Consider the following 15433-nt stretch of genomic DNA (forward strand, 5'->3'; position numbering starts at 1 on the left):
GCCTTTACAATTATTTGTGGTAAGTAAAAACTGGCTTGGTCTGTAGTGGGAACTTTCCATTTGTCTCAAGTAGTTCAGTGAATAAAGCTCATAACTTGGAAGGAATACATTATTATTACTAAGCCATAGTTTATTTAATGTGACATCTTCCTATGATCTTGAAAACTGGAAGAAATGGCTTATTACTGTTTTTTCTTTTCTGTTACATTCGTTGTCTTAACTGAAGTTAAGGATAAGACTATGGATAGGTATATCTTGAATAATGTGTTATGATGCGTAGGTATATAAAAAAGCTGTATGCCAATATTATCATGACTTTCACAAGTATAAAATTAATTGAGCCTATGGGGATCTCTGCTTAAAGAGATTTTTAAAAAGGATACTCCTCCCTTTTTGTTTCCCCCCCTTCAGGTTTACATTTCACTGTTTAACTTGTGCCAGCTCTGGTACTCAAACTTACTGTTGAGCCATTCTAGGTAAATAAATTGGCAGGAAAGAAACGGGAAAGAAAGTGTTCATGAGATGTTTGAAGGAGTGCCAAAGTTGTAAGGGAAGGAGAAACATAGTATGATTGAGAACAAATCAGACAAGAAGGAAGGTGTCTTTTTATTGGAAGCAACCTTTAAAGATTGGCTCTTTATCTCTGGAACCACAGCTTCAGTCTTGGCAGAGCTAAGTAATCCTGTACCTGTGTCACACCTAAGCCCTGCTGGAATTCCCAGGCACGACCTTGTCTGCCTGATTCCACAGCATGTATGTTATCTATGTTCAGAGTAAATCTATTAAATTGAGTTTGATACATGCTGGTTTTGTTTTATTAATTTCTTTTTTAACCTGTCTGCCAGACTTCTTATTTCTCCATATCTGTATAATGAAATTGTGGGTATGTCCACTGCATCAGATCAACTCAACAGGGCATTCACAGTGAGTTTGTGTCTGGAAAGCATCAGAATCACCATTGCTTGCACTATAAGTGTGTTTGGCAGGTGAGCATTGCATCTGATGCTCTGTGGAAGTGCCAGACTTACTGTACTTTTGCATGTATTTCTCTCAGGATATAGACCTGGATTTTAAATTTTACTCCCAGACTGTTAAAGAGAATGCTACTGGTAGAGGTCAAATTTGCCTTTATTGTTGATTTTTTAACAAGCCGCTTGTGTTTAAAGTTTTAAGCCTGATCAGTTTGAAGAGAGGGCGTTTACTGCAATTTATGTAATTGTTTTTCTGCATTTATAGGAAAATCCAAGTGAAGAAGATGCAGCAATTGTAGACAAAATCTTATCCTCCAGGGTAATAAAGAAAGAAGTAAGTGATTTTCATGGGATAAATCATGGAATTGCTTATTTGAAAAAGGGTTTTGTATCGATTGTTTTACATTTCCCGTAAATTTCCTTTCCTAGATATCTGCTGGGATGACAGTAGAAACAGAAGAGTTTTTTGTAAAATACAAGAACTAGTAAGTATTAAAAAGTTGTTTCATTGGAGGTGTTGACTGAAATAAGAACCATATTCATGTACTAAAGTTTTGTATTTTTTGAAGATTACTTATAACCAGATTTCGTCTTTTTTTTGAGATTTTTCTTTACAAATTTAATCTTAAAATTGCTAAGAATCTACATTAAATTGTTAGTAATGATTTTTAAATTATCAGTATTGTGAAACCAGCACTGACCAATAAGCTGACAGCCATTATTGCCAAAAGAACAGAATTTTTAGAGAAGATATATTTATTAAATTCAGCAGGGGCTACGTGCCTGAGGGTAATTTTAATTTCATGAATTTCAGTCAGAGCTAGTTTGTGAATCTAGATTAGATTTAGTGTCATGTATTTAGGAGAGGTTGATGTAAGAGTCAGTCTTACTGTTTTAAAAAGAAAAAACTTCTAGCGATAGAAATGATTTTACATTAGAAGCAGGAAATAAAAAAGAATGAAGAATAAAAAGAACTTTTTCCGTATTTTCCTATTTTAAACTTCATACCTATCTTCCTGTCACTACTCGGTTCTTGATGTTGAAAATGCAAGCACATTTTTAATTCTACATATGTGGGTAATTTCATTAGATTCTTGCTAACAAATGTAATTTTTTGAGACTCTGGATTCTCATGTTTCTGGAGACCATTTGGCTCTTGTTTTCTGAAAGAGTAGAGTCTGTCTTTTCATCCGAGAATAAGTAATACCCAGCAAAAGCTCTTCTTTATTTCTAGCATATCTTTAGAAAGCTTAAAAAGTGTTGAAAATATATTAAAAAGGGGGTGTGAGGAAGAAATATATGTACATCCATCAAACCAATCTAACTTCAGAAAGGCTCGCTTGGGGTGCAGTTAGATGGTGTGGGTACTGGTGCTCATGCTTCCTCCTTCCTTTGACTCTACTACTTCATGCTTCTCTCCCAACCCAACGGCATGTTCCTTTTTGCCACAGGCTCTAATGCTCCTCACTGATCTTACAATGGGCTGAGCTATATAGTTCAGCAGTACCTGTGAAGAGATGTTCACATGAAGTACACGAAAAAGTTAGATCTGATATATTAAGTATTTTATATCTCTGGGTACTTTCTGATAGAGGTGTCAGATTTTAAACTTAATTTATTTAAGCTCACTTTAAATACGCTTGTTTCTCTTCTTAGGACACATCAAAGAAATTTGTGAATCCACAGAGTTCTATAGACCCTAGCCCAAAAACACTGCTTTAACTAGATGCTGTAAGATGATTGTTTGGAGGAATAAATCTTTGATCTTTACAGTGAATTCTGTCTTAAATGATAAAATGTTCTTTTTTGAGTGAAATTCCGGTTTATAAAATACGTTATTTAAACTGTATATTAAAAGTAGATAGTAAGCTTTTGCTTTCACTAATATGTTAATGTTATTCTCTGTAATTTTAGCTCTTATCTCCACTGTGAGTGGGCCACGGAACAACAGCTTTTAAAGGATAAAAGAATCCAGCAGAAAATAAAACGATTCAAACTAAGGCAGGCACAAAGAGCTCACTTTTTTGCAGATGTGAGTATGAAATATACAATTAAATAAGCTTTTTTTTCCTTGTAAAATTGTGATTAATAGTTTGCTTTAAATAGAACAGCTGAATGTTGAGAAGTAAAAACTAGCCATCGGCGTTGGGTTTTTGGTTGCAGCCAGGGGGTTGGTTTTTCAACGTAATTTTAAGAGCAAGTCGTCTGGAGTCACTGAACTGACCTGACTTGCACGACTTCAAGATTGGGATTGTTTGGGTAACTACTTAAAAGCAGTAAGGAGGGAAAGATTGTGTTAGTATGGCTAGTTTCTCTACTATATGACTTTTCCCAAGACAGCGCTTCATCCCTAAATGACTGCATTTTCTATTCTAATGTCAGATCCCTCTTCAGTTCCAGTTGTCAAAAAAAAAACAACACACGGGGGGGGAGGGTGTGTGTGTGTGGAATTTTAAGGTGTGTGCGAAAGCCTTGATAGTTTCCAACTGCCAAATTCATTTTGTGTACGATGAGACCAAGTCTTAGCATATACCAGCTTTTTTGCCTCTCTACTGATTTTATTAATCTTGCATTGCAGATGGAAGAAGAACCTTTTAATCCTGACTATGTTGAAGTAGACCGGGTATTAGAAGTATCTCTTTGTGAAGATAAGGACACTGGTGAGGTAAGTATACCTTAAAGCAAGTCAGGAAGATACACCTCCAAGTAGTGTTTGATAATCATAATTTTAGCAGATTTTAGAGTAGCACCTTAATGATTTTATGCTTCGATAATATTTTTAGTAAGACATGATCATCTTGTCATTTCCTATGTTAGCCATGTATTTTTAAATAGAAATCAGAGTTCAATGGCTTATATTTTTATTAGTATTAATAGGTCATAGTAGACAAAGCTTAGGTAGTTACTGAAGTAAATGTGAGATTTGATAATTGCCTTGTGAGTTCCGACAAAAGGCTGATCCCATGTACTGTCCTGTGTCTCTGATAGTGACAAGGGGTCACTGCTGAAAAAAGCACAAGAAGGCAGGGCAGCGGTGGTTCCCTCTTCATCTCTAACTCTGTCCCTAGGCTTTAGGCAACGAGCGATCGAGAGGTGTTTTGATAGCCACCAATGGACCTTTCCCTCTATATTTATCAAAACTCCTTTTTTTAATTTAAAGTACCTCTTCTAGAAAGCTATTACAGAACAAAAACAAGAGATTAAAAAATAAAAAAAAAAAAAAGAAAACAGAAAAGCAGAGCGAGCAAATAAATTGCCAAAATCCAGAAAGAGTCTGAGGCAAGCAGAGAACAAAGACTGACAAAGTTGTTGATTAAGGCAATTGGAATAGCTGTGATACTTATTCTGTTCTTCTAGACAGCAAAATGAGCAGACTTTTACCCAGTGATTTCTGCATTAACCTTCCTAAAGCAGGGTTGAGGGTTGAAATTACTTTTCATTGTATGCAGCAGATTTGTCATTATTACACTTTTAGAAACAATGTGTTGTTGTCATAAGACTTTCCCCCAACTTCTTGAAAAATGACTTTTTACTTGGTTTGTAAATATTTATTTATTGAATCTAAATAAAGTAATCTGCTTTGGTTCCATCTTTTGAGACTTTTCCTAAATTTTTATATATGTCCCCCAGCATAAAGCTTTCTATTTTGTTAAGACGACCTCTGTTTTAGGAACTTTCTCAAGCTCTTTGTTTTAGGCTTACGTAGCCTGATTTGGAGAGTGGAGGAAATGTTCTGGGTAGCACCTCTGTAGTTAATTCTGTCCCCACCCTATTTCCACAATCACAAATGTAGTAATTTATCTTTCCTAAGACTAAGATTTGCTTGTGGGTAAGTGGGATTAAAAAGTATTCCAGGAGTCTACAACAAGTGGCAGAGTATGAGAAGCCAAGGATAAGTAGGTAGATAACAAGAATCTACACCGAACGTTTTTAAAAGTATCAGAAATGTGCATTTGTTTCCAGCTCTCATGTAAGCTAGCTACTCAGATAGTAAGGCATATTAACAGTCTGTATACTAAATTAAAAGCTGATAACATTCAGAATTTTCTTCTGCAGCCTGTTATTTACTATTTAGTAAAATGGTGTTCGTTGCCATATGAAGACAGTACGTGGGAGCTGAAAGAAGATGTAGATCAAGCAAAAATAGAAGAATTTGAACAATTGCAAGCTTCCAGACCTGACTCAAGGAGATTGGTAAAATTATCCCTAATTTACTTGTCTGTCTTGGCAAATTGGATTTGGTTTTCCCAACTTTAAACTTTTGTGTTAAAACATAAGGCTTATTGACATTCTGTGCAAAGGATCTGTGTGCCTTGTTACCTAGCAATAATAATATTTTCAGGTAGGCATAGATAAATATTCTTATCTAACTTGTTACTCTGTTGAAAAAAAAATAAAAATTTTTATTTAGGAAAAAATATGAAGTGCTATAGCTTTCTGGGCTTCTAACTGAGTGATGAGCAACACATTGAAATTGGCTATCACAGAATCTAAATACCATTAAGACGAGGAGAAAACAGAATAAAGTGTGAACATCCTTTTATAGAGGACAGAGTTAAGTCTTGTGCTTCAACACTGAAGGAAATTGGCAAACGAGATCTGTCAAACAGATTCCGTAATTACTTCCTGCTTTTATTTTATTTCTTGTCATAAAGGGCTAGCTGAAAGGAAGAAAAATATGTGTAATAAGGAAATGTGTTTTATCTTTAAATTATCAATCTTCTGTCTCATAGAGCAGGAGAAAACAAAATAGTTCTATTTAAAGTCCTGTATGTCATTGTCAGAGTAAGACATGTGTCCTGCATGGTGTAATACAACACTTGTTCCAACTTATTTATTTTACATAACTGAATATGCATAGTGTTTTAATTTGTAGGCTTTGGATTTTATTTTAATGGTTTTTCCATCTGCAGATAATGACAGTACTCACAATTAATGTCTTCATATTTATATTTAGTTAATTTTTCGAGTATTTATTTAAAATCCTGCTATTTTGGCATGTGGGAAGAAGGGCTTTTATACCTCTCTGTTAGTGTATTTGGCTTTGAGAGAAGAAGATGATTAAAGTGCTACTGTAAAACTGACAGATATCTTACCGTCAGCAACAAGTATTTTTGTTCCAGGCTGCAGCAAGTACAAGAAGTATTGGCTGCCTGCAGCCCTGCGAGCAGGAGCACGGCTGCTCCTGCTGTGGGGGAGTGGACAGATGGTGGCTTGTGGGTGAGGGGAGGAAGCCACAGCTGCAGGGGAGGGACAGCTGCTGCTGCTCTGAGACCTGGTGTCAGGTGATGCTGAGGCTGGCAATGGAGAGAGAGAAAATTCAAATCTAAAATTCAGAGCTGCCAGATAAGGCCACATGAGTCTAGGGTGAATGCAAGCTTTTATAAATCCTGAGAAGTGGGGGGGGAAGTACAGCTGATCAGAAAAGCTCTTGGTAAAAATACTTTGCTTGAATGTGTGAGTTTGTTCACGTTGGGATGGAGAAGCTATCCAAAGAGAGTGTTTTCTGCTGGAATCCTACCTAGTTTCAGTCAAAAACTTCATGACTTCTCTCCTAAGTCGCCTGCTAAGCTAATGGCCAGCCTGTTGAGTCTCTGGGCTTGGGAACTACTCTGTGTGTGTGTATGTGTATATATATATATTTTTTTTTTTTTAATACGTAGCCTCTCAGCTTTCCTTTAGCTTGCTAGGGACATTAAGATGATATACCTTGATACTGTTACAGTCTGTTTTGTCATGTCCTTTGTATCGTGATCCTGCGTATGCTGATACTGTCTTTCATCTGATCCCATGGTGAAATTGATTCAGAGAACTAAACAACTCACAAGTCTACTTTTTTGTATTCCTGGTGTTGGTTTCCTGAATTGGCTCTCTGTGAGATCCAGTGATCAGCAGTGACCAGGGCAAGCGCTGAAAGGGCAGGGCAAGATCACGGTAACTCAGGGTGGATTGCCGAAACTGCTTCAGGAGGATAGCATCAGCATCCAGAGTTACTTAGACTTTGGGGATTTTGGTAGTCCCAAATATTTGGTTGGCTCTGGTTGTAGGACAGCTGTTCTTAGAGCTTCCAAAGTGAAACTTCATATATTCTTGAAGTTTCTCATATAAACGAATTAGTGTTTCAACTTACCGGTGCCAAGCTGTTTGCATGCTTAGTTTTAGAAATCAGTTGCTTGATATTGTTATAATATAGTCTTAAATTAATTTTTAAAGTATTAATTTGTATAGACAAATACAAATTTCAGGTTTCCGCAGACTAGTAATTAGTAACTAAAGTTAACAATGACACCTTCCCAGTTTTAAGTTTGAATATTTACATTCTAAATCTAAATTGTTACACTCAGAAAATAGTGGGTTAAAACATTTTGGAAAAATAAAGCATGTACCAACTTGCACATGTATTAATCTTTCCCTTAAAGGACCGACCACCTCCAAACTCCTGGAAGAAGATAGAACAGTCCAGGGAATATAAAAATGGCAATCAGCTCAGGGAATATCAACTGGAAGGACTTAACTGGCTCCTATTCAACTGGTACAATAGGTATATGCATGGAATGTTTTTTAATGTAAATTTTAAACCATATGGAGTGAATCACTGTTACTGGGGATGAATACTGTTTTAACTAAATTTATCTTAACTTCTCTGCTTATAGCTAAAAGGTTGTAACGGGAAAAACCAAATTTCTCTTCCTTTGGGTGTACAAGTATGTTTTTATCAACAAGAAAAAACAAAAAACAAATCTTAAAAGAATAAAACTAACCTAACTGAAAATAAATTTTCAATGGCTATGAGGAAATTAAAACAAAAAGCAACTTCCACCAAAGTACAAGCTTTCAGAATTTTTGGAACAACTGGGAAACACTTGCATCTTTCAAAATGATTTCTAGAATTAGTTTGTATTTCAAATAAAGTTACCTCTCTTAAAAAATAAGGGTAGTAAATAATTGTGTTTTCTATATTGTAAGCTAAGGTTAACTTTTGTGCATTAATGCTATTGTGTATTAACGGGAATGTAATCGCTTTCAAGATTTTTTCCAGAACAATATATTTTCGCTGTATCTAAATTGGATTTCTATTAATGAAATCTTCCTGCTTGCTTGATTTTCAAAATATCGGTTGCCTGTCCTTTATAGGGATTATGTCCACGAGCATACCATTTTACCATGCAGTTTCATGATCTGCAAAAGAAAATTTTGTTTTAATTCTCAGTCAATAATAGCTGTGTGAGCATCTGTGCAAACAGAGTGAAGGGCTGGAATGTATGGCTGAGGGTGAGCACCTAGTGGTACTTCATGTAGTAATTTGGTTATATGTGTCTGTCTCAGTTTTGGAAACAAGAGGGGAAATTTGTCAAGTGATGCTGTAATGCACTACTTTTATGTGAGTGTAGCAGGGATGCTTTCCATCTGTGACTTTTAGGGAGTCTTCATTAATCTCTAGCAGTTTGGTCAAGGTGAGTGTACATGTAAGAAATCTGATTAATTTGAATTCCTTTAATTAGGGCAAATACAGTCCCAAAAGAGTACTTTTGCAATATTTTTCTGGGATAACCTCATGGAACATTCCATTCTCAGGTTTTGCCAGTGCTAAACATGATTGAAAGCTTGTGGTTTTGTGTACTGACTTCATTCTTTTACCATAACCAGGGAACATTGGCAAGCATCTCGTACAGTGCCTCCATTTTGACTATTGTTTTAAAGTGGTATATTTGAGCTTTGTTTTTATAAGTTGTCCATTTGAATAACAGCTTTAGTGTCTGTACTTTCTTTGATGCTAATAACAAATAAATATATTTTACTTTCAGGCGAAATTGCATTTTAGCGGATGAAATGGGTCTTGGCAAAACCATTCAGTCAATTACATTCCTCTATGAAATCCTCCTGGCTGGTATAAGAGGGCCTTTTCTGATCATAGCTCCGCTTTCCACTATAACAAACTGGGAAAGAGAATTTCGCACGTGGACTGACCTTAATGTTGTAGTGTATCATGGAAGTATGATCAGCAGGCAGATGATTCAGCAGTATGAAATGTACTTCAGGGACTCCCAGGTATTGTAATGTCACTTGTATGCAATAACATACCCAAAACATGTTTCAGGTAGCAGTAATGAAAGTATACTTTACATTATCTGTACATATGTCTTAGTGAAAGTCATTTTACATCCCATCATGTGTTTATTAAGCTTTTTACATAACAGAATCTTTAACATATGCTTACTGAGTAAATTTTGTGAAGGTGGTTGCAGCAAGATGTGTGTTGTTTCAGTATGCTGAGTAATTTTGCAGTTGAATAGCAGTGACACTGATACTCATGTGGAGATTAAAGTGTACACAGATGGTTGCACTTGGGTCCTGAATTTGAAAAGCAGTGAGAACAAAAATACAGCTGATTAAGCTCTATGTTACCTTTAGGTAGCTGTTGATTTCCTTTTCCTAGTGTAAACTAGCTTTGTCTGTGTACAGTTTGCTTTTCTGTCTGAAATACTTCACATTAAATGACATCAAAAAAACTTGAAATCTGACTATTTTAAAAGGGGGTTTTTTGCCTTTTCTATTTATTCTGCATAAACTTTTTTTTTAAACCATCATGGTGTTTCTACAAAATTGATAAGGCTGAAAACTCTTTTTTTAAGTAGTGCTAAATATTAAAATGGCATCTTGTTTTTCTAGTGAGTTATTGTATACTGCCTTATTGAAGGCCTTACATACTCTCTTTGTTAGACAAAAGGAGTAGAGTAAGCTGGATAAAAAGTGTTCACTTAGTTCTCAGGTGATATTTTTATTACTTACTGTATGAGTGCTAAATGTATTACTGTCATATATTTTGATTGATTGACTGTAGGGTTTTTCCTGTCAGTTAGTCTTTCAGATTTTCCCAGGGTTAAAAATGTGATATTGTCTACGTGCACTTTTTGAAACGGTTTTATTAGATGGTTGTATCTGTAATTTAAAAGTGGTTAAAATTTTACTGTTGGTTAGACAATATTGGATTTGTGGCTATGGATAATTACTCATTAGTATTAATTACAGACTTACAGAGATGTAATAAATGTGTATGGGATGACAAAACAATTTATAATATAAAATCTGATGTCTGGCTCTTGATAAAATTTCAGCAACAAAATCTTTAAGTTTACTAGATTCGAGGTAATGTAACAAATTTTGTGTGTTGATGAATCTCTAGGGACGTATCGTTCGAGGTACCTACAGATTCCAAGCCATTATCACGACTTTTGAAATGATTCTTGGTGGGTGTCCAGAGTTAAATGCAATTGAATGGCGGTGTGTTATTATTGATGAAGCTCACAGACTGAAGAACAAAAATTGCAAACTCTTGGAAGGACTAAAACTAATGAACCTTGTGAGTAACTCTATTGCACTTTTTGGCTTTAATTCTAGTGCAGTATGATAATAAATCACAAATTTGTTTTACCTGCCAAAAAAGACCTCTCAAGCAGTCTTTCTCAGGAGATATGTATTCCTGATACTCTCTTCAAATGTATGTATTTTTGATAGCTGATGCTGGTATGTTTTGGATGAAATAAAATGTGGCAAGTTCTAACTGTAAACAGAATCTATTTCTGATGATACTATTCTATTGTTCTTTTTGATTATGATGAAGGAGTTCATTTAAAATGCGCTTTTTAATAATAAAATAGTTTTTGTGCAAGTTTTTGTGCAGTAATTAATGTTTAAAAACCTAGAAAGTATTTTAAACAAGTTATTTAACAACAGAAGCAAGCAAGTAATAACACTACTACGGAAGTGGTAGAATTTAAAACAGAATTATTGTCTAATCCCATATTTAAGGTTTTATTTGGTGTAGTGCAAGATTTTAAAAAGCAGATAGTACCATGAATCTTGAGGCTTTTGGTGCATTACTACAAGATGCACCATGACTAGTTTTGCATTGTTTTTTTTTTTACTTCATTATTACTTTGATACACTTGCTGCTACATGTTCTCGGAAGTTGTCTTACTTGCTTTCTGATACACGCTTAGTGTATATTTTCCACATTATAGAGAGAGAGGATTATACATGTGTGAATATTACAGGCAAAAGTTGAAGTGTTGAGTCATTTCTTCATTACAGGTGCAGGAATACAGATTTTTAAAGAAAAGCTAGTAGAAAATACTTATGTTTTTATAAATGTGTTTAATTGTATTACCTGTGTACTTACTGATACACAGAACTGGTATTTTCAGGTTATGACACTCGGACTCAACATGAATTTTTGCAAATGTTCACACATAAGGTCATGTAAGTTCTGTTTCCTTTTACAGGAGCATAAAGTGCTGTTAACGGGTACCCCACTGCAGAACACAGTAGAAGAATTATTTAGCCTCCTTCATTTTCTTGAACCATTGCGTTTTCCTGCGGAATCTACATTCATGCAAGAATTTGGAGACCTTAAAACAGAGGAACAGGTATTGCATGTTCATTAATTTCGTTCTGAGCTTTAGTATTTAAGAGTGACTTCCTTGAAGGAAAAGCTTCTGTTTTATTTAGTAACTCTTCCTGCTCCCCACCTTCCCCTTCACTCCCCACGTATTACCTGTGAGTTCTTTTGTCATCCAATTTCTCTAAACTGTGCAGGCAGTAGAAATCAGTTAAGTATGATATTTTATGTTAAAGAATTATTGTTACTTTTTGGGGTTGGTTTTGTAAATTTGGCAAGTAAATAGTGAGAACAATAAAAATTGACATTTTCTGGCTTTGTAGGCAGAGTCTTCGCAGACAAATGCTAAAAAGATATTCTTTGTTGGGTTTGGAGTACATTAAAAAATTCTTTAGTAATTTGGAGTTAAAAATAAGGCTGTATCCCATCTGGAAAATACTTTATATAAGTCTAGGAAAAAAACATTAGTGATACTGAGTTCAAAAATTTTTAATTAAACTACATTATTACTTTTTCATGTTCCAACAAACTGTTGTGTTTCATTTAGGTTCAGAAACTACAAGCTATCCTGAAACCCATGATGCTCAGACGGTTAAAGGAAGATGTAGAAAAAAAGCTGGCTCCTAAGGAGGAAACTATAATCGAAGTAGAACTCACTAATATTCAGAAGAAATATTATCGAGCGATTTTGGAGAAAAATTTTGCTTTCTTGTCCAAAGGAGCAGGGCAAGCAAATGTACCCAATCTGGTTAACACTATGATGGAACTCAGAAAGTGTTGTAATCACCCTTATCTCATCAAAGGTAAATACACGATAAAGACTGGGTTTTGTTTTGTTTGGGTTTTTTAAAACTACTTTTGTACTTTTACTTAAAATATTTAAGAACTTTTGTTGTAATTCTTTGATGTTTTCATCAGACTTGCCACGGATTGAATTAGGTAGAAGCATTTTTTTGATAGATGTAAGGAAAAGTTGTGAGGCAGTTGCATATTTGAGGCCTGAAACGTGAACTTGTTGTTTTGTAGGATTTCACAGAACATCTAGAAGCAATTATCTCGTGGAAATGTTACATCTCTTTAAAAGCAGTATGAAAAAGAACTTCTAGAGCTAACTTTTAAAATTAAAGCTTCTTGCAAGTGATATGGTCTGTGTCAGTCTTCATTGCTTTTCTCACTTATTTATAACTAACTTGGATGTTTTTCTTGCTTGCAAGAAAATACACTTTAAGTTCTTAAAAGTTTTTGCTATGATTTCAGTTATAGTGGGACTTCAGAAAAGGTCTCCAAAGTACTGTTTTTTAAGACTCATGTCCCATTTAAAATATCACAGAGACAAAAGGACTTGTGGTTTTTAGTTGGTTTTTTTACACAACATTTGAGAACAAGTTGTATTTTTGTTTTTGCAATTTGGGGGGTTCACCTCATTCTAGGTGTTTTTTCTGTGGTGTTCTGCTTAAAAACTTAAGACTTGTTTTCAAAGAGCATAGAAATAGATGTTCTTGCTAGACTTTAGATCCATCCATAACTTTGTTCTGTCTCCAGCAGTGGCTAAGGGGGATATTTAGAGTACAAGCGTTGATTTTGGTAACTTAGTCTTGTATGTGTACAGAGATATTTGTGTAGATGCATATATAGATACAGAAATTTATTCTTTGATAGGTGCTGAAGAGAAAATCCTTGGAGAGTTTAAAGAAACGTATAGCCCAAGTGCTCCTGACTTCCATCTGCAAGCAATGATCCAGTCTGCTGGTAAATTGGTTCTTATTGATAAACTTCTTCCAAAAATGAAAGCAGGAGGCCACAAGGTCCTTATCTTCTCTCAGATGGTGCGCTGCCTTGATATTTTGGAGGATTACCTTATACATAAAAGGTAAGATACTGCACATTCTGTGTCCTGTAGTATATTGTTCTCAGTGGGCATATCTTTGAATGTTAGAGCAGGATTAATGATTACAGCATACCAAAGATAGGAGGTTGTTTTGGGTGGTTTTTTGCTAATCACTGTGTAACTTGCTGTGTTCTTTGATGGCTTATCATTTATTCACCAACAAATTAAAAACTTCAGAGAACAACTAAAGAGAGGTTGTTGAGTAAACCTTCAGTTTGTTACGTTTGCTATTAAACATTCTTGTATGTATGTACTATTTATATGTTGCCTGTCAGAAACCAGGTAAGTTCAAGCTCAACGTTGCTCATCCAAACCCCAGAAGCATAGAATGTGTTCCTTATTTACCTCATGTTGAACTTTGACCAGACAGGGGTAATGCAGCTCCTTACTCCCAACATAATATAATTACAAAATCCTAAACAACTGGAGGGTTTTTTTTTATTAATGTAAAAAGAAAAATGTTAAATTAAAAATAATTTAAATTATTACTGCTTTGAATTTTGCAGCAGAACTGAACTGCCAGCCATAAAGCAGCTCCTTAGATCAGCTTTTGCTGTCACATATAATAGCACCCTTTGATTATGCTGTTGACTCCACAGAAACTAAGAGCTTATTTAAGCACGTGACTAAATACTATGCATAAAGCCTTAGCACATAAAATCTAACCTTAAACTTGGTTATAATCAGTAGTTGCTATATCAATCTGAAAAACTGTAAAAAGGCATCATTCTGGTTGTTTTAATAGTCCATTTGTTGGAACGTACGTACTGATTTGAAGTGTATATTTGTCAGTGAACTACATAGTAATATAGAGTTAACATGTAAAAACAATAAAAATTAGTAAACATGTCAAGCCTTTCTGCAGTGGATACTGGAATGTATATTGAAAATCATTAGTTGATTATATTAATACCTCTTTTTGTGATAATTTCATGTAATTTCTATGCTTCTATGGTTTTTGTTTCATAAAGCTATCTATTTGAACTAAGAGCTCAAGAGTTTGTATGTTTTATTTTAATAGACTAATTTTTACTTCATAGTAGTACTTATAATCCAGTATGGAAAATACTCCTTTTTCTGCAACGATGTAACATCTAGACTAGTACATCATATCTACAGGTAGAATCTTCTGAAATCCATAGAAGCTGAAACTTGCTCTATGCTACCGTTTGATTAGAAATGTTAGAGTGCACACATGATTAGACTTAATACTTAACAGAATTCATGACTGTAGGAGATGGCTGCCTGCCAAAATGCCTGTGGTCCTGTGGATTATCTGCTGTGCCATTTTATAGCTGATTAGAAGAAAAATGGTTGTGAAGCTTTTTGACTAGTAGATACACATTCAGCATCTTACTCCATTTACAACGTACAGAAGTATTTGCTCCTTTTTTAAGCATTTCAGTTGATTTCAGAAGGTTCATAGGAGTCTTTGTAATTATCAAAGGTAACAGAAATGACAGTTTTACTTTAGGCTTTTAAATTTGCTGGTTTTAGTTTAGGAAGCCCTGGATTCCTTGATGCCTTGATAAAGACTGTTAGAGGTGCTGTCATGTCATTTTTGTTCCATTTCTCTTAACCTTGACAGAATCAATATGCAGTTTGTCCAATGACAGCTCACCAAGGGTTGCTTTCTGCTTACTACTTTGTTACCCCTAACATGTTCAGACAATTTGGTATATAATACAAAAGTACACTGTCCTGCTTCTGTGACCCTAGGCAGGGGTCCAAGCATAATAGCATGTGAAAAACTTCTAAGTGTCCACATGGAACTTCAGGTTATGGTGTGTTTTAATGCAACTAAGTGCCATGGTAATACATGTTTCCTGTATGTATAATCAGGTACTTGCTTTAAAGGGCAAAGTCCAGAAGAACTTGTCTTAAAATACTCGGTGTTTGGACCTGCTGATGCGTATTAGTACCACAGATACACGAGTTCTGTCGTGATTCCTGGTTATGTTACCCAGTGATAATCAAAGTTAGTTTATATCACTTATATTCAATGTAAAGAGTAAATACGCAAGCGGGAGATCTGTTCTAATCACCCTTTAAATTATGAAAAATTTTGTAATGCTTTGTGTGTGTGTATCTGTGACAATTTCCAGATACTTATATGAACGAATTGATGGGCGAGTACGAGGGAATCTCAGACAAGCTGCAATTGACCGGTTCAGC

The 15433-nt window shown here is 35.0% G+C and overlaps 1 protein-coding gene across 1 annotated transcript in view; it reads left to right on the top strand.

Moving 5' to 3' along the window:
• The window catches only part of CHD9 (chromodomain helicase DNA binding protein 9), a 91759-nt gene that overhangs the window by 49901 nt on the left and 26425 nt on the right, over positions 1–15433 (top strand). Inside the window, 13 exon segments of the mRNA XM_009586096.1 lie at positions 1–19; positions 1237–1305; positions 1401–1456; positions 2886–3003; positions 3550–3636; positions 5028–5165; positions 7391–7512; positions 8777–9020; positions 10156–10332; positions 11255–11398; positions 11918–12173; positions 13030–13240; positions 15364–15433. The exon segment at positions 1–19 is cut by the window's left edge and continues 29 nt beyond it. Of these exon segments, the coding sequence (XP_009584391.1) occupies positions 1–19; positions 1237–1305; positions 1401–1456; positions 2886–3003; positions 3550–3636; positions 5028–5165; positions 7391–7512; positions 8777–9020; positions 10156–10332; positions 11255–11398; positions 11918–12173; positions 13030–13240; positions 15364–15433 (1711 nt within the window).

This window comes from Fulmarus glacialis, unplaced genomic scaffold (genome assembly GCF_000690835.1).
Source record: "Fulmarus glacialis isolate BGI_N327 unplaced genomic scaffold, ASM69083v1 scaffold25409, whole genome shotgun sequence".
Lineage (NCBI taxonomy): Eukaryota > Metazoa > Chordata > Aves > Procellariiformes > Procellariidae > Fulmarus > Fulmarus glacialis.